The sequence below is a fragment of the Trachinotus anak genome, unplaced genomic scaffold (assembly GCF_046630095.1).
Source record: "Trachinotus anak isolate AG129_WGS33_773 ecotype Australia unplaced genomic scaffold, CSIRO_AGI_Tana_v1 ptg000003l, whole genome shotgun sequence".
In the NCBI taxonomy this organism is placed as follows: domain Eukaryota; kingdom Metazoa; phylum Chordata; class Actinopteri; order Carangiformes; family Carangidae; genus Trachinotus; species Trachinotus anak.
In genome coordinates this window covers 12145183-12169559 of record NW_027273854.1, presented here as the reverse complement: position 1 = coordinate 12169559, position 24377 = coordinate 12145183, and the positions used below count along the sequence as shown (strand labels likewise).

Here is a 24377-nt window from a genome sequence, read left to right as displayed (position 1 = left end):
AAAGCATTTTAAGCTACTGTGATGCAAGCCAACCAGTGTGGTAGTATACTGGTGTGGTTGTATAAGAAGAGTCCATAAAATAATTTCCTAAGTATGTAACAGAATATTTTGACATTTGAGCTAACGAGAAGGGGTCATTTTCAATGTTAATCCCATTTATTTTCACTGTTAACAACTAAAATGTAAACATCAGCAAAGAATTAGACACGCAAGTCAAAATGATAACAATTAGACAAGTTGGCGAGTCTGTTAAGTCTTCAAATATTGTAGCATTTTACAAGAAAAATAGGCTTTCATCTCCATTATAGTGTAGAACACCTCTTACAAAAAAAAAAACATTCATTTGTTGTTATTAGTGGTAACTGTAAATTATCTCTTAAATGCCCCAAGAAGTTGATTGTACTGAGTGATGACATGAAATTAAATATAAATTAGTTTACATTAAGTTTGATTTCTTTGCCATTTATTTGTCGTTTGCAACCGTCTGTGCCCACATCTGGATTTAGCACATTTTGTCCACAGATATTACATACATCTGTCTGAATCCCCATCTCCAATAAACAACATTTTCTGCATGCTGACAATGTCCATTTAGTCAGAGACCCTGAAGTCAAATACATCCCCAGTTGGGGGCTGGTTTGTCAAATGGTTTCCCACAGAGCTCCAAGCTAGCCCAGGCTGGAGAGAGGCGAAGACAGAGTGAGGGGTATGAGCTGAAGACCTGCTGCTGATTTGGCTAAATGGAAACAGAATTCTCAGTGTTAGGGATGTCCATTAATATAGACCCAAATGTCATGCACTCATTGTGGCCGTCCATGCTGTAATAAGGGAATAACCACCGTTTTCCGGAGGGAGATGGATACCTGCGGTGAGAGGAGAAAGCCATGCAGAGATACACTTCGGAGGAAGCGCAGGGCGCTTGACACTGTTCCACAACCGTACAGCCGAAAATAAAAGAGAAATTCAACCAAAGGTTTTAGAATAAAAGCTTGGCGTTCAACGGAACAAATTTCTTCTCCTTCATCGGGCTACCTGTGGTTTACGAATGTCACGTCTTTACACTTCAACACGAAACTCTGCTACGATAAAAAATTATTGTGAAAACGTAAAAAAAAAAAACCAAAACATTAGAAGTTGTTTTGTTTATTCATTTTCTTTTACTTTTACTTAAGTGCCCCATTGTTGTAACCCAAACAATAATTATTTTTATTCAAATAGCAATAAGTAAATTCTTATGTAAGCTCGTACCAAATATACAGCAATCTTTAAAAGGATTGCTATCCTATATCAATATCTATCTAGCTTCAAGTAAAAGTGTTTTTGAAACACCAGGGAAACGTCAATGGGCAAAATACAAAATGGTTGTCCACGGGAGAGCGATGGGTCAGCATGTGTGTGTGTGTAAACGTGGATCAGTGGAGACCCCCTACCTGGGCATCGCGCTTCCTCCACTCCTGGGTGTGCTGTTGGTGCTGTTGCAAAGCGGCCCTGGCCTGCCTCTCCAGGCTGCTCACCTCCCGCTGGCGCTCCTGGACCAGGCTGTCCTTTTCCGTGCTGTGCTGCTGCTGTAGCCGCGTCCTCTCCTGCTCGTGCTGCATGCGCTGCTCAGCCATCTGATTGGACAAGCAGGCAAAGGGAGACTTCATCAGCCAACACACACTCAGCGCAACCCTGTCGTCATGACAACTTGTCCATCCACCTATCCATCCATCCTTTCTTCGTCCTATTCCTTCTACCCCTTCACTCCACCCAGAACATCCATGTGCCCAACCAATTTGGTGAAACTGGTAGGAAGGTGGGAAAAAAAGCAAGAAAAGTTTCTCCGCTTCCTCACATTGTCAGAGGACGATATGATGTGATATGTTTACATCTGGCTTGCTCCCCCGCCCTCCCACCTCTCCTGCCAATTGTACAGAGTGGCCCCTAATGTCCCACTCCTCTCTCTTCTGTCTCCCTCGCCCTATTCTGCGATCGGCATATAAAAGAGCAGCTAGTTTGGGCTATGCATGCAAGCTGGCAGGGGTTAGCCATCTGGCTGCAGTAACCATCCAATGCCCCATGCTATGCGCCTGACAGCATGCGAAAATCGGCTTAGGCGATGACTATGATGATCATTAAAAACCCAAATCAGAAAAAAAATGGAGTGGGAGGTGAGGACAGAAGAAACTTTGAGAAGAACTGATAAGTTGCTAAAAGATTTTTGATACTCTTTTTAATTGTAGTTATACTCTCAGGATTCATTTAACCAGTTTAAAATCCACTCATTCATCAATATCAGTTTTCATGTTTTCACAATTAATGGGATTATGCTCAAGCAGGAATTGCCAGGCAGCTATCATTGGAGTTTATGCTGCTAATGAAGGATATGCGAAGTCGGACTCTAGCAAGGACCAGTGCACACAACAAGAAGGGTTAGCTATGGTATAAACATACTGAAGACTTCAGTCTCACGGGAGTTACAGCCAATTACAAACAATACAGTAGGGGAAAATAAAGCATCTTTAATAGGACGCAAAGCCCCAATTTTTCAGGGCTTAATCATCATATCAGCTGAAGCAAGCCTGTATCCCTGTATAGCTGTGAGTGGAGTCACCTGCTGAGAGGTGAGCCTTGCCAGCGAAGCTCGAAGCCCCAAGCCTTTCCCAGACCCTGTTCTGTTCCCACTCCCCCATGGCGGGGGGACCAGTGACCCCCACACCATCCCGCCGTGCAGCCCCAGCCAGAGCCATGAGAGGACAGCAGGGGCCTGGGGCCCATTCGCTTCCCTGCTTTGAAGCTAATCCCATGCACATTGTGCTTGACGGCACCCTACCTGGCCTGCCAGAGAAGCGGAGATCCACAGCCTCTACGCCTGGTGCCTGTTCTATCCACGGCCCCATCTTCAGACGTTGCGTGCTATTCAGAGCAGGTGATGAATGAGGGGCTATCTACAGGATGCCAGATTCCAACCCCAGCACTAAGAGGAAGGCCACAATAGACTCTTCATTTTGGCATCCAAGAATTTCCCCTTCAGCTTTTGGGAGAGCTTTGCTAAATGCCCTTTAAAAGGGTAATTGAAAGATTTATAGCCGGATACAAATGTATTTTATCTCTGTGGCTCAGTTAGTGGCATGGCACATACAGTGCAACACATACAGTGCACCCTCTGGATACCTCATACACATGCCATTTTCCAGTACATAATAGAACACCACAAAGCTCCATTAGTCAAATACTATGCAGAATGTGGGAAACATCTTCAACATGTCACCATTGGCAACGCTGATGTTGTTTATGGTATATTCCATGGACAGACAATTTGTACCACCTTCATTTTCCATTTAAGGACATGACAGACACAAATCAGATCCACAGCCAGAATACGTTGTCCCACAGGGATAATCAGATTCATACAGTCAGAGTTACAGCTGACAGATTGCTTCAAGAACTCCCCAGCAGGACAGCAGGACATGCGGTAACAGAAACTGAGAAAGGAGATCCTGGTTTACTGTTCGCTTCTGTTTAGAGTCTTGGGCCAAGGGGATTTTGAAGGAAAGAGGGAATCTGAGGTGCAACGAGGATGAAGAAATGGAAAGATAGATCCGTTGTGAAAAAAACAGCATAACAAAAAGACGGAGAGGAGATGACAGAGAGCAGACCCAGCAAGGAGCCTGGTTGTGACATCACGTAGCGCCAGCGTGCAGTGGAGGATGCTGGGTGCTCCGGTTCTTAAAGGGACCGGCGTGGCACCGGCGTGAGGGAAGACTGAGTCGGTTACAGCACAGCTTGGTGCCACAGATACAGAGTGGGTTGGGTGTTCCTGCACAGCATGACTCCTGTCAGCCTAGGCTGACATGGTTGTGTGTGTGTGCATGTGTGTGAGACAGGACAGTGAGGTAACAGGCTTCTTCCAACCCCAGGGGGGAAATCTGAAATGTTTGGGAAGGAGGAGGAAAGAGGAGGGTGTAGAGGAGAGTAGAACAGAAGCCCTGTCTGGTCTCAGCAGGGGAGGCTGGGGTAAGTTTGAGAGGGGAGGGAGATGGAAGAGAGACAAACCCCTTGTTCCTCACTGTAGGGTTTGAACTCAAGATGGCCAGTAAGCGGCGCTGACTATGGATATAAGTGCATGTTTTTTCTGTGTGTATAGCATGTATACTTGCATATGTATCTTCTTAACTCCTTTATTATTTATTGTCCCAACCTAACATCTGAAGAGTGAGGCTGCTGAGCATTTTCCTTAACTCTCAAGGTCATGACTCCGAACCAGCTATTTGACCTCACTACGTCACACCAACGTCAAGAAGCAGAGCTCTGTCAAGTCACCATGACGTCCAGCTGCCATGGGGGTCAGCTGGAAAACAACTCCTTCATACATAGCTCCCTTTTTAAAGTCTCATTGAAACTGCCCTTCAGGGAATGTTCTTTTGTGAGCATCTGAATGGACAAATTTGACCCCTGTAATCTTGTGACACCAGTCTCTTTGGAGTGGAGGCATAATGCACACATACATGCAAGAATGGAAGAACGGGTCCACACATACTGAACTCCCAGCCAGGAAAAGTGGTTCAAGAGCAGCACCAACACTTTGCTGGTCTAGAACTATTCACGTCAGGGGCTGTGGGTGAGATTATCGTGTCCAACAAGACTAACTAAAAGTTTGTGATCGACATTTTTAAGAATCTGGAAATGTTCAAAATCAGGATCTAAATGTTTGGATGCTAATGTAGGCTCATAAAGCCAGGAGCAACACTTGTAAGGAGACAATGTAGTCCACCTTTGTTGTTTTTGTGCTTGGTGCTAGCATTGTTGGGAAAGTGGACCCAATACAGTGACATAATGACGTGGATCCTTGGTGGCTCTCTAGCCCATGAAAAAGCAAAACAGTTCTTAAAGGGAACCAACTCCAAACCCGCACAAGCACCAGCACAGAACTAGCACCTAGGTTTGCATTGGTGGAAAGTCGCTTATAAAGTACTTTTGATCACACAAGTTGTCTGTGAGCAAAAACACAGTAAATAGAGTGTACACACAATATGAAACATTTACTCTTCCTTTGTCTGCCCTTCTTCCTGTGTAGCTAATGTCACCACCAATCATATCAGTTCCATCACAAAGACAGGCCCTTCGTCTTTATATGTTTTTAATCTTTAAGACAAAAGCTTCCTGATGTGCTGCTAACCCTGTGTAGTTGTCTCCAACTGTCAACTGCACCCCCACTCTGTGTAGCAGCAGATGATAATCATCACTTGAATATTTTCTGCAAAGCTTTGATCGCCTACCAGTTTTGCACATAAAAGGAAGAAGTGTGATTCCTTCGAACAATTTACTATTGTTGGCACACAAAGCACTGATAAATCTCAGTTACTGGACCATTACATAGGGATGAAAATTGGATATAAATGTAATCTGTTTAATGGTTTAACCAACATGGTCTGATTCCTATGAGAATGTACTCTTGTAGCAAGAAGTGGAACTCTCTTATTTTCCAGCTCTTCAGATTTGTTTTTGGATATTCTTTTAAAAAATCTCAATATAATCCATCATACATCCCATTTAAGTCATTTCTTTCTATCGTATAAATGTCATAATTGCAATCAACTGTTCAATCATGGAGCAAATCAGTAACAGAGAACTGTTTCTCCAGCATTTCATGGAAATAACACTTGTCTTATAGCCTCCACTTACCACAATCTACAGCAAATTACACGCAGTGTAAACTCCATCTGGCCTGGAAAGGAGTGTTAGCATGCTTATTAACAGACAGGCTGAGTGCTAGTTTATTGCTTGGAAATCAATCATGCTGTGGATACAGATGGGAAATAGAGATGACACACCAGTTAGTCCTATACACTCAAGACTTATGTGGTACCACATAGACATACTGCATTATATGAACATGAAGAGATGCAACTTATTGTTTTATGTCACTTAAAGGAAGAATTAAAGGATTTAAGAATTATTTATTATTTCATAGCGTCATAGCTACCAGGCATATATGAAGGCATATATCCTTTATCACATTGTGCAATATAATTATGCAGAAATGCATGATTACTCTTACCTCAACTGACAATCCTGTTTATTTTGCTTGGTGTTGCACTCACATTTATTAATCACAAAAAGTTGGTGAAGCCATTTTGAACTTAATTCAGGACGAACTTAATTTTGTATCTTATATCAATTACAGTGAAACATAAAAGGGATACTGAAGATAAAACTAATGTCACTGTCCAAGGACAAGATCAGATTTAATTAAATTACTCACCCTTTATGGCTAAAGTATTCAATCACACTGTTAAAGTATATAGCAAAAGATAAAATCCTACTAACAGGCCAATGAGGTTAAAATGAAATATAGATTACGCTCCGTGCCTCCTACAATGACTCTGGCTGCCTCTGATAATATCCATTTCTGTGGTTTAATTGAATCCGATGGTTTTCCTATCAGCAAGCTAGATTTCAATGAGTTGTGAAAATGGTTTCTAGACTCCTAATCGAAGAAGAGTGACAGAGATGGGATGATAAGACGACTGTGCGTCTGCTATGCAGATTGCATTAGTTTTCAATTGGCAATGTTTAAGATATTTATTGAGCTGCAATCTAAGCTTAATCTAAAGTGTGTCCCTTATCATGAGAAATTAATCAGGCAGAACAGATGGGGAGGAATAACAAGACTATTCCAAATAGATGTCAGTCCCCTTGGCTCCAACGGGCCAAGTGTTCACTGATAATAGAGAAAAGATAATAATGTGATGATGATGATGGAAGCAAGAGGAGAATTCTTGCCCCTGGATACATCAGTAGCACAGAAGCGAGAAAAATATTTACACATGCAGATACAGGTAGATAAGCATGCTGTAGACAGATGGACATAAAGTTACAGACTCATACAGACCTGCTGTTCATATTTCTGTCTGAGTGCATCAAGTTGCTGCGAGAACTCTTTAGCCTGGTTTTCTCTGAGGGACTTGGAGCGGATCAGGTCCTCCTCTACCTTCTCCATCTGAAGCCATGAAAGAAGAAGAAAAAAAGATGTAAAACATTTAGGCTAGGTTTATAATCTGTAATACAGTTATGTTGCTGCAAACTGAACTTTGAAATCTACTTAAAATCTCATATTTCAACATTAGTTTTAGTTGATGGGTGAAGGTTCAGTACAATAAATCTAATGCACGCGGAATGTGCAAAATAACACCATCCATCTGCAGCAGGGGATGCTGCTCTAACATTTTTCTCTTAATTGAAATTAATGAACTGCTACTAAGAATATATAAATATGGTCAACACATTATGTGTGTGATCTTGCTGTAATGATATCATGGTAACAGCACATCAATATATTAACCTATACATCAAAGTTTAATACTAATTTTAACATTAAATATGTAATACCAGTAGTTCACAGTCATTCACATATTTACAGGTGCAAGAAAATAACTGCAAGTAAAAGAGGCACAGTTAGAAATACGAAGTTTCTGGATCTCTGTGGATGTGTTGTTTTTCTAGAAAAAAAAGGGGATTTGACAGTATTTCTGCTATTTAACTCAACTTCTTTTGCACCCCACCACTTTCATATTTTCAGTTCAGGTGACGATAATCAACAACAATTGAACATGTAAATTACTGAAACGTCTATGTATCTAGGCTATGCTGTGTGTAATACTCAGGAAATGCAAAATGTGTTTTGATTAATCCATTTAAAATGCTGAAGCCTCCTTTGAACTATGCATGCAACAGAGATTTGATTCCGTATGGTGCTTCTATTTTTTTCAAACCAAAATAGGGCAGACTCTTTCCTTTAAGAGCGGTCTAAAAGTGGGATGCTGATTTTAAAATGAGTGAAAGATAGACAGAGGAAGGGAGTGATACAGATAATCCATTTAGATATAACATCATCTGCAGACAGAGGGAGGAAGAAAATGATGAAAAGAAAGATGGAAGGATGAAAAAAATAGAGTAAAAGCTTCTTTTGAAGTACTTTCTGTAACATTAAAGCCTTAGCAGGAGAACGTGATGGAGTGATGCACAAGCAGGGTGGAGAGAAGTAGGGGAGAAAGAAAGAGGGAGAGAGGATGACAGGGATGCAGAAGAGACTGCTCCCCTCTCCAGTGGCTTTGATGTGGGCTGAGGATAAAGTCAGATTGGAGATTGGGATGCCAGGGGCTCAATGGGGAAAGAAGGAGCGAGCAAAAGTATGGAAGGATGAGAACAGGAAAAAAGAGTAGGAGGAAGAAAAGGAAAAATATAGTAATACAGATATTTTCCAAGCACTGAAGAAAGAATTTATCACTTACTGCCCAAGTTTTGAAAGCATTCAAGAGGCAGGAGCAACCAAGAAGTAAACCAAGTTTGACTGTCTGCCAGTACAAAAATGAAAATGTGTTCATCATAGTGGCTACAAACCAAAGTAAGCATCCTCTGAATGTTCGCAAGGTGCAGTATGTTGTCAGCCACCTTTTAGCTACTGAGCTTATAGATTTTTTTTTTTTTTTTTTTTGAAATGGCAAACTGTGCTTGACTCCAGGTCTCTACAGCCATCAACAGTGTTTTTTCAGTTGAATGGCAAAGGACATGACAGTTTTATAGGTCATACTATAGAGGTCAAAGGCAAATAGTCAAACTTATCTTTTATCAACACAACAAACATTTCAAAAATTGGTCTGGGGGTATAAAGGATGCTCTGTGTGCCCACAAACATCCAAGCATAAATTTGACTCCCACACAAAACTCTCATTTTCTTACACTACATGTGCCAACAACATACTGATTAGCTGAAAAACTTCACTAATCAGCGACTAAAACTTGCTAATCTCCCTGATATGCATCCCTGTAAAACATTCAGGACCACACTCAGTGCTGAATGCCAATACAGCACAGAAACACAGTATACCCATAAAATGCTTTACAAAAATGCCTATAGCCAAACTGACTTGTAAGACAGCTTCAGAAGTTTACAGCTGAATGTGTATTGATTGGCGAACTCTCCCAATAAGCAGCAGCCTACGCAGTGTGGAAGGCTGATCCTGAGGCTGGCCTGATGTACTAATTAGGCTAGTTGCTTAATGCGTGTGACCTGTTCTGCATTGAAACCTGACCAGCCCACGAGGGCACATCATGCCCACTGAAAGGAAGTGAGGTCAATGTGTAATAGCGGAGAAATGAATGCACCTGCTTAATGAGTAGGATTATAAATCATTTCATTCATTTGGAATGACTACATGAGTGAAAATGGCCTAGGGCTGATTTTGTTCTTGGCGCTTACATATAGATTTTTCAGTAAAAGGTGCCAGAGAAGAGAGGGACCCATGGTAGGGTGTAGATCGGCCTAATGGCGCAAATCATTAGACAGCAGGAGTGAGGCAGTGCAACACAGAGAGAGAACAACATACAGAGGAATTCAAGTACAGCCAGCATGGCGCCCTATTGCATCTGTGGTCAAGCTGTGTCTATGCAACTACAAAATATGTGTGTGTGTGTGTGTGTGTGTGTGTGTGTGTCTGCATTGTCTTGGTTACTGCCTGTCAAACAGCTTACTCCCTTTGCGGTAAAGCAAATATGGAAGGGGGTTTGGGTTGAAGTGTGTATGTGTGTATTTGCAAATGCATCTAAATATGGCACACAACAGGAAACAGGAAGAATGTATACATATAACAGAAAACAGGCGTGTATGGATAGTGTTAACAACTTGCACTGTACATTCAATGTGTCATGCTTTTTATGCTTTTATGCATGTACTGTGTGTATGTGTATGTGTGTGTGTCAGACCTGGAGTTTCATGTCAGCATAGGTCTTCTCAGAGCTGAGCTCCACCTGTTTCTTGAACTGCTCCAGTGCCATATCTGCCTGCTGGATCTGCTGCCTTTGGCTCTCCCTGGCTCTGTCCAACTGGCTCTCCATCTCCCTTCAAACCAACCAAACACACACACACACACACACACGCACACACATGCACACACATGCACACACATGAATATATGGAGCCATAGAAAAGCAATTGCAGACCAGGAAGCCAGAAATACTTTGTTAAAAAGTAAATAAGTGAACTTTATTTTTATAGAACTTTTCAAAACAGCGGTTATAGAGTGATTTCAAGAAGGAAGAAAAATAAGAGAGAAAATAAAAGATGGATGTAGGAGTGTATGTCAAAAAGAAACCGCCTGTTGTTTCGGCACACACAGTATGAGACTTGGTTATTAATCTGGTGCTATCTCTTGATATCAACCAGCACAATCTACCGCACCCAACAAAAAGACAACCTTTTCACACGTTGAATGGCATCTTTACAGACTTTATACGACCATTTATTATCTTTCACTTTAGATTCATTATATAGTGTAGAGAATGCAGGTAAGTCATTTTTGGCATGTAGTTCTTCAGTATCCATCAACTCACTTCACTCACTATCAACTTTGTGTGTATGCAGGTATACTGCTGCTACTCCTGGCAAATGTCAGGTCACAAAGTGGAGAGGATTGACAGGCATACTGAGAAGGATGGCCTCATGCTGAGAGCTGTCAGAGCCCAACTAGGAGGCCCAGCCACAACATCATATACAGCAATACCAAGCTGCAGTCAAGCCCAACCCACAGAGGGTGTGTGGGGACAGGAGTGTGTGTCATGAGGTGGATGGATAGAGTACAGAAAGAGCGAGGGAGCTAGAAGTAAAGGAAGGGTACAAAGGTGTAATTTTTGTAAACCACCTGAGAGTTTACATGTTGCAATGTGTAGTCAGACAGTGATCACATAGTAATGCCTGACACTTAATTTCACAGGGCAGATTTACATATGTGTGAATCAGGAAAATAAATAAAAGACACAAAAGGAAAAATATGTAAAAACTAAATTAAAGAAATAGAAATATGAAAAAACCCTGGAATGCACGAAAGGAGTCAAGTGTTTGATTTAAGGGTCAACTGAATCATTTTTTAAACACGATTTTAAGATGAGAAATAAATACAAATAAAAGTCTGATAGATTGTATCATAGATTAGCTTGCTATGATGCTCTTTTAAGCTCATAATTGTGACAAGCAAACTGTAGTCACGATTAATAACAGACAGGATTTGTTGCTGACTTGGACACAGACTTGACTATAAACAATCCTGTCAGCATGTGCTCACATGTTTTATCAGCTCCAAGTGTTTGTCATATGATATTCATTCCGGATTTGGAGTGTTAGAATTAACAGAAGTCCTGAACCCACTGCCTGACCTTTCTTCAAGAGAACTTGTTGCTGAACTACAAACTAAAATCTGGATAATATTACTGTTATAAAACCTAATCGTCAATCAAATCAATTTCTAAATCATATATACTTCATATACGTACATCATTACATAGAACATTACTTAAGTCTTTTAACATACAATATACTTATAACATCGTAGAGGCCCCTGAAAAAGAAATAACTTTGGTAACTAACTGTATTTTAATGAAATTTGTGGTCACACTGACTTAGGGCTGTACAATTAATTGAAATATTATCAAAATCGCAATATGGCCAAGTGCAATATCCAAATCGCAGGAGCTGCAACTTTTTTTTGACAAAGGTAAAAGGTGGCACAACCATATACAACCATAAATGAAGCTCTGTGCTACAGAGATGCCCCCAGCCTACAAATCATATTCTCCAGACATAAGGGAACATGTTTGTTTGGTACAAGACTTACAAAAATCACATTATCATTTAGATTTTTTTTTCCCAGTGAAAGTGAAATGCAAAAATGACTATTTCAGCTGAACTCATGTCACAATTATCTACCAAAATGTGATTTGTTTATTGGACTGAATGCTGTTATGATATTTATAGTATGTGTCCATGAATGTAGTCTGGATAAATAAGCAAAAATGACACTGCCATGTTTTTTAAAATAAACATTTGTAAGTTCTCTCCATGAGCACAGAATGAATTCATTTAGAACCCAACCAAATTTTAATAACTTAAACACAACACGTTTTGTGATAAATACTTAAAAATTATTACAAAATGCCTCACTGGAAGCTTCATTCGAGAACTTAGATGATAATTTAAAGAAGATTGGATAGTTGGATGAAAAACGCACGTTTTTTGACTCTGTTAGGGCTGTTTTCTATTATACTTAATCACACAATTACACAAAATTCCATTAAAATAAGATGAATAAAATGAACTTTGGCACCCCTCTTCCTGTCATTCATGTATAATACATTGTAATAATGTTAGGGATGCACCTCACTGAAAACAGGAGAGCATGTACTGATGAAATTTTCAAGTAAGTTCACACTGAATGAGCAACGGTTCAATTCTAAACTTAAACACAACATGCAGCAATTTTTAAGAAAAGGCACAACTGCTATGTCGCTTCGAGTTCACTGCAGCAACTATTGAAATCCAAGAGCCTTCTCCTGATTAATGGACAAAGACAATAACGCTGGGAAGATAATATAACTGGCTGTGTTTTTACAGTGTGTGGTATGTACAGTACTGTGTGTATGTGTGACTGTGTGTCAGTGTGCTTTTCTCTTGCTCCCTTGTAAATAATACTCAGTGTATGGATAATTATTCCCTGTGGACAGACAAACAGGAGGACGAAGGAATTTTTGGCCGGTGGGTGAGACTTTAAACCAATTAGAAGTACAACTACTTGTAATTTACAGCAGGCACACAACGGGAGGAGGGGCAGGACTAAGACGCTTTTTACCACACATTTATATGTATTTGACAAAGCAGGAGTGCTGTCAAGACTGTGCGTGTTTGCCTACAGAAACACATCTTAGGAAAAAAAAACAGAAAAATATAGTTATAGTGCCTGCACACACACAAAGTTCACATTTTTGTTGAATGATTAATCACTTCCCATAGTCAAAGCAGCAACTTTAAGTGTTTATAAGGATAGAACATTGAATGAAAAAACAGAAACAAAGAAAGACAGAGGAGATAAAAACAGCAAAAGGAGGCAATAAAAAAAGCAAAGAACAGAAGCTGAGGACTGAAAAAGGAATGTGCAAGCTTTCTCTCGTCTTTATAGTGTTCTGTCTCTTTGTAATTTTGGTCTTTCTCATGTCCGACATCAAACGACAAAGAAATTGTTTTTTTTTTCCCTCTCCCAATTTTGTGTACTCTGTAATTATTAATCAGTCTGGTTGCATGACTGCCTTCCGGGCTCAGACAGACACAAAGGATATGTGCAGAGGCTAAGATGGAAAAAGACAGAAAGAGGAAAGAGAGAGGAAGATGGAAAAGAGGATGTCACAGAAATAGCAAGTTTTTTTAAACTTCCAAGGCAGAGCAGAAATGAATTGGGTGTGTGTCTCGCTTGAGAGACGACGGAACGTGTGTGTGTCTGTACGGGAGTACGCACGTGCAAGTATATGGGCCTTTGTTCATGAGCCACAGTCCCAAACTGTGTGTGTGACTGACAACTCTACTCAAAGAATGCACTATGACTAAGTTGAAGCTGGCTGCTGGGCCTATACCTCTAAGGATACACTGAAAGATTTACTGCCGCTAAATTTCAAGCATGTGACAGATTGAAACATATTATGCTGTAAAGCTGAAGAAAGCAGGTAAACACATGACCCCTTCATCGATTTCTGGGAGAATAACTGTGTGTGTGTGTGTGTGTTAGTGTGTCTGAGTGTGTGTGTCTGAATGCGTGTGGTCACTAGAGCGGTAGACAGCGTGTCACCATCAATAACAGAGCGATGAGGGTGAGATGAGAGGACAGAGAAAAAGAGTCAGGGAGGCCTGGCAGGGAGAAACAGAGAGGGAAAGGAAGGAGAGGGGTGCCAGCGCCAGGGCGGCCGGTTGGCTTTAAATGGATCTCTGGTCAGAAAAGTGGAAGGAGAGGAGGCTCAAATTAAAGATGTGCCTTCTCTAAAGAGGAAGTTCTCTCATCCCTCAATGGCTGTTTAAAGGAGAGGAAGAGGGGGAGGCAAGGAGAGAAGAGTGTGTGTGTTAGAGAGGGTGAAGGAGCTTCCGCCATCCAGCCGCCTGGCAGACAGGAGGGCTGCAGGGATGCCGGCGTTTTCCGGACTATCCTGACCACACAATGCCACGTGCTTCCTGTGTGCGAGTGTGCACCACATGCTGAATAAACCGAGACAAGGAACTACTGTATGTAAACATTCACATACAGTTAATACAAGAACACACAGCAAACACACACAGAAGCAACTCTAATTGTTTTATGCAAATATTCTTTTCATGTAAGCAGTGTATTTAAGAATTGTATGGGCAGTGATGTGGGTGGAGCAGCGCATGGAAAAGACTGACAAAACAGACTAGAACACACGCTTGCATGTGGATGCCTCTGGTCTCTTGTATAAAGACAGAGAGTGAGAGTGTGTGCACATGCAGTGTGTGTGTGCAAGTGCATGCGAGTGCCCGTGCATCTGCGTCTGTGAGCTCATCCAAACGGAATGATAACGAATCCACAGACACATCAAAGGGGCCTGGAAAAAAGAGAGAGCACATAAAAAGAGAGAAAATGCAAAACTGAAATATTCAGCGCCCTCTGAAGAAAAAATAAAACAGGCTTGGTTTTCATCCGCATCCCCAGAGAAAGAGAAAGGGAGAGAAAAAAGACAGAGACACAGAATAAGAGACAGACCACAAATAAGTGAACACAAAAGAGACACAGCACAAGGGCAAGAAAATATTAAAGACAGAGAGAGAAAGAGCTGAAAAGAGAAGAGTAGAAAACAGAATTATTGAGCTTGATGGCTTTAAAACTGCCTACAAATGTGGCCTGTTTATAAACAGCATTTCACAACAAGATAAGAAACAAAATGGCCACATAGTCATAAAGAAGGCAACTGCATTATAAGTATCCTTCACGGAAAGCTCAATTAGTACACAACAGTCATCTAGGTTCTTGCAGGGAACAGTTTCATCTTCAGCTAGCATTGCTACCCGCTTCCTTAAAAACAAGTTAGGATTACACAGTTGTGGATTCTTAAATTCAGCTTGACCTTTACAATCATGCTCCTCCCTGTGTGTTGTCTTGTTTATTTAAGCATTTATACCTGCCCTAAAGATTTAGTTTCAGTGGGAGTTCAAGCATAGTGTTAGCCACAGATCAGTGGACACTGCAATGGGGAAAAAGGCTTGTGCCTTCCTCAGACGTTGGTGGACATGACTGATGACATTTCAATTAATCTTTATAAAATTCCTCATATGAAGCTTATGCACTCCCATCAACACTGGGGATAAAACGAGTGACTTCCCCTCGCAGTAGTTAGTGTGTCTTACCTCAAAGCCAACTAAACACCCTAAGGAGATAAAGAGGAATCTGGTGCAGCCCAGGCTGACAGTACCACTATGTGGGTGGATAAACATGTGGGTGGGACAGAACAAAAAGACACAATACATGTCTGTGTCAAATGGCTCTAGAGTTCAGTTAGCTTCACCCAGGAAAAATTAAAGAGTTATTTAATATTTCTACACAACTCTTTGCAGCTTCAGTATAGTTCTGATATGTTGAAATATGGATGTTATCTATTCTTTTTGTAAATACAACTCAACCAACTCTTAAATCTTCAGGCAACAATGTGGGTTCAGTTCAGAGGAGAGGAGAGGAGAGGAGAGGAGCGAAGAGGAGAGGAGAGAAGAGAAGAGAAGAGAAGAGAAGAGAAGAGAAGAAAAGAGAAGAGAAGAAGAGAACACACTCATGACATGGTTTGAAACTAGTTTTCTTGCCTTTGCTGTGCATTTAGATGCTATTTGGCTTCATGAATTATGCAGACAAAAGCATAATATGCTAAATCAACTACGCACAAGTCCCCAAAGTAAACATACTGTATTTACATATCCCAAACATTATACAATGGAAAATGGAGCTGGAAGGTTTTTAATGAAACAGTGAAAGCCCTTAAGACAATCTATCCAGATTGAGTTGTTTCAGAGCATGAACTAACTAAGCCTGCTTTGGTATAAATTCATACTGTCAGTGAATATTTGTAAGTAAGCTAGCTGACTGTGAAAATGTCAAATTTAGTTATGTGTGACAATCATGTAGGCATGGCAAGATATTTAACATCATTACAGCATGACATGAAAATGTAAAAATATCAATCAGGGACAAATATTAAGTGATATGAGATACTGCAGTGATCTGATATGACAAATGATATATGTAAAACTAAATGCCAGAATCACTATTATATTTTTCAGAGCAGAAACTGATTATCTGTTTCATTATCTATCCATTTAATTACTCAAAAAGAGAAAAGAAACTGTAGCTCTACAGCGTTAGACATAACCGCAATAATACAAGCTGGTAAGCTTGGAAACTACACCCCTGTGAACTTTGAACCTCAAAACTAAAACAAATGGCTTTTCTTGTTGATTTTTTTTTAATTTCTTGCCTAGTTTTAGGCTAGCTTTTAACTATATTTATTCTTATGCCTGCAAATGTGTGCTTTATCATAATCAGTATTTAATTCACTGATTATGATAAAGCAAGAGCATCTGAGATTGTAACTGTCATTTAACTCAGAGAATCCTGACTAGGACCCAGTTAAAGAGCTCTTTACAATTATCCTTTTGTTAGGTCTGTGGTATTGAACTGGCGCTTAACCCGTCTCCATCCTCCCTTTCCAGTGCAGTTGCCATGGGAGTAAATATTGAGCCCTGGTGAAGCTTTTCAATATTCAGGATCCATACCTCCACCTGCTCCTGCACCTCAATACTAACTGGGGTTGCAGGCTGTGTAGCCTCTGCTCAGCTACCTCTGGTCCCTCTCTGGACCACCACCCCTGCTTCCCTCCATCCTCTCTGTCATGGGAGAGGAATGCTGAGAAAGATAAGACCACTTCAAAGACACACACAGATATAGGGTATGCATGAAGTAACATGTAAGAATATATTGGATGCATCCTATACCTTTAAGAGTAGAGGGGTTCTATCACATGCACAAGCATGTGGGCATGTATGCACAAACACAAAAAAAAGGACAACCAATGACACAGACACAAAGAGACAGAGTTACAGAGACACAGTTAATTCTTTGCCAAAAATCACTTATTTCACTTCTCAAGGTCTTAAAAACAAGACCTTGCTTGATGGTGTGATGTGAGAAAAGACTGATGTGAACACAAAAAAACGTGGAAAAACAAGAGTACAGCAAGAAACTTTAAATCAAGGATGCCCTGTATTACTAAGAAAGTGCAAGAGTTGGTGTAAATTCTACACAGCATGTCACATCCCATCCATGACAACATTAGTGTGCGCGCTGGTTTGGACAGGCGCTCACTAATGTTGTCATGGATGTCATGACACTCACACAGTCAGTGTGCAGCCACAGCACACTTTCTCTCCAGCTGCCTACAGTGGACGCTACTTCTGCCCCTCCAGACTGTAAATGATCAAACTGAGAAGAAGTTACTGCTGAGACACAGTAAGAGTTTCTACAACCCTGCTCCACACCTTAGCTGGCACATGGTTTTGATAAAGCCAGCTGGGTGCCAAGCAGCAGGAAGGAGGAATGGAATGGTATGGAGGACAGCGTGGAAAAAAAAACATGACAGCCTCTTCATGGAGAGAGAGAAATACAGTAATCTAGAAATAGACTGTCTGTTTTTCTTTTCCTCTACTTTAACCATTCAGATGTTTTTCTGATGTTTTTAAATTGTGATTTTGGAGGTCATTGTTGCAAAAGCAGACAAGCTGTTCCCCAGATGAGCTCCCTCCATCTTTTTTTCCTCCTCTGTAGTGCATCTCTCAATCTCTATGCTAATGCCCTGTAATGATCTGAGGCATGATGGGATGAAAGAAGAAGAGAGAAACTTGTTCTCTGCACAGCTTTGTAGTGCTTTCTGTTGTTGTTGCTATAGTAACACAGACGTGGAACTGAAATTGACGCAGCAATGCTTATTTGCATGGCAGGACAGGGTGATTTTTTTTTAATACTGGAAAGAAATAGTGGGTGTAAACCATGGAAAGAAATGGGTGTGGAAGGGCTCTATATGCTATATATAAACAACAATAAGAAGAATTTTCAACACATTCATCATCAGTTGTTGTTCCACTCTTACACAGATGAAATAGAAAATATAATATATATAAATTGTTATTAATAGGTCTATATTGATAAACTTTTAACAGTAAATTGTATGCATCAACATTACACACAAAATATATATCATAACTAAGTGCACATAGCACACTGTATCTAGCTCATGGAAGACATGTAAAGCAGTTCTACTTGTCTAATGTTATCACCTATCCTCTCATCTCCACACGCACACACACACACACACACACACACACACACACACACACACACACACACAGTCCTGCATGCGGTCTTGCTTTGACTTTGAAGTTCTCCTGGATCGCCTTTAAAGGCCGTCAATGTTGCCACGGCAGCAGGCAGGTAGCAGACAGACTGCTTGGTGAGAGTGTGCATGTGTGTGTGTGTGTGTAGCCTGAGCACTTAATTAGCTAAGAGCCCAATGGGCCACTTGCTGTTTCTCAGTGTTTAGCACTAAACGACTGGCTCGTTACTGATACTAACAACAAGGATAATTTATGCACAAATGGATGGTGTGCTGTCTGCTGTGTTTAAGCTTGTCCTCTGCTGCTGGGCTGACAATGACGACCACATACAATAAGCAGGCACAACTATCAATGTCCCTTCGCGATCTTTACGCTGAAACACCATAAAACTGCAAAATTTGTTTTCATGTTGTTTCATATTGAGCGAAACACAAACGGCACAGTAATGGTGACCATGTTCTACAGCTACACAAAAAAAGATTTATCCTCCTTTTCAGAGGCCACTAAAGATACAAAGCACCTCAGGCAATTCATGAGGACACAAAAAAAAAAACCCGAATACAGCCATGCTCAATTCTTTTCAATCCACTGCGCCTGAGTTGCTATTATATTGTGACAAACAGTTGAAAATCTCTCAAGGCGGGTGATGGCACTGTGACAAGCCTCAGCCATGTATGCCTGGAACTGGAGATGAGGTTGTAGAATGTGTTCAATTGTGCAGAACATACTCTACTTTGACCAGGGAAACTAATATGCTTGTGACCAAGTAATGCGGTTCTGTATGGGATTAATTACCCAGTGGAATGAACTGACTGGCTGACTGGTCTGTTGGCTGATTGGCTGGAGTCGGCAGAAGTCTACGCTGTCAGAAGAGTATATATGCGTACTACTGGAGTAGTGATAGGGCTAAAGGGTGAGAGCGCTAATAACTATCCAAACTGCAAAAGATGGGTTCACAAGTCTGACTAGCAGGCAGAAGTGGCATAATTATTATTATCTGAATTATTCTAACTATTATTATTACTTTGTTAATCATTTTATTTCCCTGTATAATATTCCTGTAATAATTCAATCAGAGCTTTAAAAGCATTTAGTAGCATAAAATAGATTTTTTTCACAGCTTACATTTTTACATGTTAAGCTGGAGAAGTACAGGTGTTATTAGTCATGTGATGGCTGCCTTCCATTTAAGTGAGCCATACTTGGGGTCCGAGTAATGTGCATGTCACCTCACCACAGTGACTTACTGGGACACTTGATGGAACTGAACAATATTACTGTTATTGGTTATACATGCGTCTTTTCTGTTAAAGCAAGTGAAATAGGGCTGAAAAGATTTTTTGGGCACTGCAGGACAACGGAACACACCATTGCTTATTTACACATCTAGAGGACACAAAGCAATATTAACATTCAAATGTAGTCATGTTCCTGGCCACCTAACTGACTCTTAGGCTGATGAATGCTCCACTATACTCTCCAGTCAGCCACTAACTGTCTCCCAGTCACCAGCAGTATGTAGTGCATTTATTGAGGTTTTTTGCTGACAAAAACCTGTCTGCAGGGCTGGAGAAGGGGCTGATGTGAGCAGTGGGACTGAACTAAAATAGTAAAGCTGTGAGCCACAACCAAAACAAAGTGGTGGAAGGCCCTAAAAAGATCTGTAGAGCTGAGGGGAACTGCAGAGTTGGGTTATAATGGTCTGAGGGTCCATCAGTAAGAGCAATCCCTTTACATAGTTATTTGATGAGTTGTTCATTTAAATATGTCGATTAGTGGAGCATTTTAAATCATCTTACCAAATGTATAACATTACTATACTACTACTATAACATTCTTGTATACCTCTATTATAACTTGTAATTATTAAATATTCAATTTATACTGTACAACATTCATCATGTCTCACAATAAGAATGACACAGGCTGGTTGAAGGCTAGTAGTATTATTAGTATCTGTATATTATTATATGGACTGTTTGATTTATATAGTGGAATTAGGTTTGGTAGTTTTCTTCAAGACAACGCAAATGCCTCTTACATGTGAAGCTCTGATCTGTAAGACTTCTCATCACAGTTTCCAGGCTCTCAACTCTAACAGTGCTACTCAGAGTTATAAAAAAAGATCAAAGAGAGTGTGCAAGGGTTGGCTTGTTAAAGCCAAACTCCACCTTAAATCAGAATTCATACACACTGCTCTTATGATCAAAGACTTAAGTCAGTAGACATAAACAACTCTCTAATACAGTTTGAAGCCACCAAGTCAAGGCTAAAATGTGTGATACTAATAATTTTAAAGTAAATATCATGCTTCACTAAAATGATATATATGTTGGAAATTTCATGACCAAAGGGGGTAAATTTCAGTACAAACACTAATAAAGTAAAAAATTTGTCCACATTCCTGTCAAACAACCCCGGGCACCATCACTGTGTTCGTGTTTTGATGATATTATTAGATTATGATCGAGTTTGTGCAGAATTCCATTTGCATGCTAACACTCACACACATCATGCCTGAAAGTCGCCCTGTCTGTTCTTCTGGTCTGTTCTATCAATAGGACTCATAGGTCAGACTCATTAATTTGATTAATGTGTAAATTCTGAGAGAACTCAGAATTTTTATGGGTGAAGATATTTGTATTTAGACTTTGGCTATGAACCCTAACTTTGGGTGGTGTGTCCAAAATGCAGTGGTCAACTGTGAACTGCATCTGTCCCATCGAAAACACACGATAATGGTTTGGCCATCAGAAAGTTGTTGGTGAAAGCAAAAGCACTGACTGCTGAAATGTTTCATGCCAAAGATAATATCAAGGAGGAGATGTTTATAAATGTACAGCTGTAGCATCAGACCTAGTTTGGCCACCTGTTTTCAGTCTCTAAATTCAGTCTAAAAACAGTCTGTTGTAATTAACAGTGTAGCACTAAATAAAAATATTATGCTAATTCAGATTCAGCATTGACAATTTCTAAAGCTTTAATTTCAACACTTGAATTTATGCAACAAATACCACTTTTGGCTCAGCCTTTCTCACTGTACCTGAGTGCATCTTCTAGTTTGGCCATCTTCCTCTTAGCCTCCGATTTCTCTTTCTCCGCCTCACTTTTGATTGCTAAAACCTGAGAGAGAGACGGAGAGAGTAAAAGAGGGAGAGAGAACGAGAGAGGTGTAAGTGAGTGCAAGAGCAGGCAGCATCAAACATCACTCAACAAAACTCTCCTGTCTGTGACCTTTTGCATCTGGTCTCGCCTGTTCTCTCTATCACCCCATCAAAAGTACCATCTGAGCCTATGTGCCTGCACAGAGGACCTCTCCCTCTTTGGACCCTTCTCATGTCCAGGTACCATACTCTGACCTCCTTCATGTATCTCATTTAACACTCCCAAGGAATGGAAGGAGGAATCTTTCCAGAGGAAACAAAAAGGAAAATGAACAACTGACTTCTCTCTCTTTCATTGTTTTCATCTCATGTCACCTTGTAGAAAAAAAAGAAAAAAGTAAGGTTTAAAAATATGCAGGTTGATTACAAGGACAGAATAAAAAACAGACTGTTTAAGGGAAACACAAAGACATCAAAACCAAACTTTCTTTTAGAGAAGCTTAATTTAAATTCTCCCTGACCCTGAAATACTGAGGCCTGTTAAGCTCTTGCAGGTGTATCAATCAGAGGGGCCCGTCTCTGGGTATGCCACCCTGCCACCAACACACACATGGTAACTGTGGCACTTTCAAGATGACCCAGGTGCAGTACGGTCTTTAAATCTGATCTTCACCCAAGAAGTCTGGCCTGGTCTGGTTCAGCTCAGATCATTAACAATGGTCTCTGTAGTCAGTGGTTTATGACTATGCACTATGGCTTTGAAGAGGGTCCCTCAAAAGTAAAGAACTGGGTGCAATTAAGTGCAGACCCGGGAACATTGACAGTGCATGCGTCAGACAGAAAAATGTCCCCTTTAAATGTCCACTTTTGCTGAGTGACTCTACAAGTTTATCTAGTTTTCCTCACAACTCCCATTCTCTACTTTCTTCGCTTGATAACTAACGCGAAATTATAAAGTTTCCATCCTCCTTAATTTCTTTGTCTAGTCTAATGCCATTAATCATGCTTCTGATTTTATGAGACCAGACGTAAAATCTAAAAGTAAAGAGAACCAAAAAGAACATGTGACTCCATGCTTTGATCTCTCCTTGACCGTAATCACTTTGTCCAGGGCTGTTTTAATGCAACGACAGAGGCTGTGGAGCTCAGTGAAGGAGCGAGTTACACTCTACCTTTTTCTCATAGTTGATCTGCAGTTCATCTTTTTCTTGCTGAAACTTTATCTCTTGATCCTGAAAGGAAGAGCAAGTGAGATAATATTGAATGAGTGAAACTGTGACACATTTGTACATAAACAACGCATTGTGTAAAAGACTCCCATTCTAATCTTTCTAATCTATTATTACAATCACAACAGAAAAGATGCATGCTGTTTGTGATGAGTTACACATGCAAATGCCATAGTGTGCACACACATGCACATTAAAATATGCTCACAGTTCCACCACCCAAAGCATACCCTGAGTTGTTGGTGTCTTCGATGTTCACTGTCCTGCAGCTGCTGTTTGAGCTGAGCTACACTTTTCTCAAAGTCTTCTATTACCTCAGAGGCCTGGACAGGGAAACAGAGAGAAAAAAAAGCTAAATTTGGCAAAAGGTTTTGTACTTTGCATCAGTCAGCAGTAGATTTATCAGGCTGGCAGGGAGGTGTTGTGGTTATGTGGACCTTAGCAGCAGACAGAGCATGTTCCTGATGTAAGTGGCTCATGTCAGTTTCATGTTTGGCTTGGAGCTTCTGCATGCTCTGCTCGTACTGCCCTTTCTGCTGCTCCTTCTCCTTCTGCAGGATCATGGTCCTGTGGACAGTTAAGAGCCTGGTTCAGACTGTGTGGTAGGATGGATAACCTGTTCCTGGCCTAATTTCACAGTTAAATAATCACTTCACCTTCCCACTGCATTACCTTCACCCCAATAGACACATGTTATTTGAACACATGTAACAGCCAAGTTAAAATAAAGAGATAAATACGTTAAATATAGGTAAGAGCATTTGTATCCTCTACACTACTCTAGATTTCTTCACACTTTTATCTCTATTTCACATGTCAAACAGCTCCCGACCGTCTATTGGCCTCCTGAAGTTCAGCACTGATGGATGCAATGTGGATCTCCAACTGGGCTTTCTCCTGTGTCACCTTCTGACGCAGTGCATTGCCCTTTTCCACCTCCACTGACTGCTGTTTCACCCGCAGCTCCAGCTCACCAACCGTTTGCTCCTGGATCACACAGATACACAGAAACCAATAAACCAAACAGGTTGAACCACGGAGGGCACTAGCCTGAGAAAGTGTCATTGGTTGGAGGACTGCGTGTTCCCATAGTGAAGTCAGACACAGACACCTGGCAGTTAATATGGAAGGATGTGGCTAATAATGTAGGTAATGGCCCCTCTGACTTTATTCTTATATGCTATGTAATAATCATCTAAACTGATTTTGTAAAATGTCCTAAGTTAAACATTATTTCTTATAAACTACAGATACTGCTTAAGTTATATTTTATACTTATGATCAAGTCTAAAACTGGGGTATAGCTTAAAATAAACTGTTTTGTACTGATATTCCACAAAGATCTGTAATTCATCAAAACTAAAACTGTACCAAAGGTCAAACCAGCAGAAACCCACACAGTGAAAGAGCAAGTGAAGACATTTCTGTCTGTATCGTTCTTCTAGTCATCTTGGCAATACGGGCTTAAGAACCACTTTAGAAAGGATCCTTTTTTCTTTTTTTTTTCTTTTTAACATATTTTAATCTTTATTAGTCCTGTTAGACAAGCAACTTCAGCCTGCATACTTCATGTTTTATGGACATTTTTTTTACAATATTCAAACATCTCATCAGTCGTTAGCTAGCCCTGTGTGTGTTAAAGCTGACCAATATGTTGTTTAAGTGTTGCAAACCTTAAAGTCTGGACATGTTTATTAAATGAAAGAGGATGTTTAAGTTTTGCTTCACACAATTCCAAATATTGAGAGTGCTAATGTCCTCTACAAGGCAGAAATGTGGCAATAAAAGCCAAGGGAAAAAAAAAAA

At 40.5% G+C, this 24377-nt stretch overlaps 1 protein-coding gene across 1 annotated transcript in view; it reads right to left on the bottom strand.

Annotated features, from left to right (window-relative positions):
• The window catches only part of cep112 (centrosomal protein 112), a 99144-nt gene that overhangs the window by 45464 nt on the left and 29303 nt on the right, over positions 1-24377 (bottom strand). The window contains exons 13-20 of the mRNA XM_071473726.1: positions 23404-23558; positions 23009-23138; positions 22802-22894; positions 22515-22574; positions 21282-21361; positions 9745-9880; positions 6875-6982; positions 1431-1613 (exon numbers count right to left, since the gene is read on the bottom strand). Coding sequence (XP_071329827.1) covers positions 1431-1613; positions 6875-6982; positions 9745-9880; positions 21282-21361; positions 22515-22574; positions 22802-22894; positions 23009-23138; positions 23404-23558 — 945 coding nt within the window. The remainder of the gene's footprint in view (positions 1-1430; positions 1614-6874; positions 6983-9744; positions 9881-21281; positions 21362-22514; positions 22575-22801; positions 22895-23008; positions 23139-23403; positions 23559-24377) is intronic.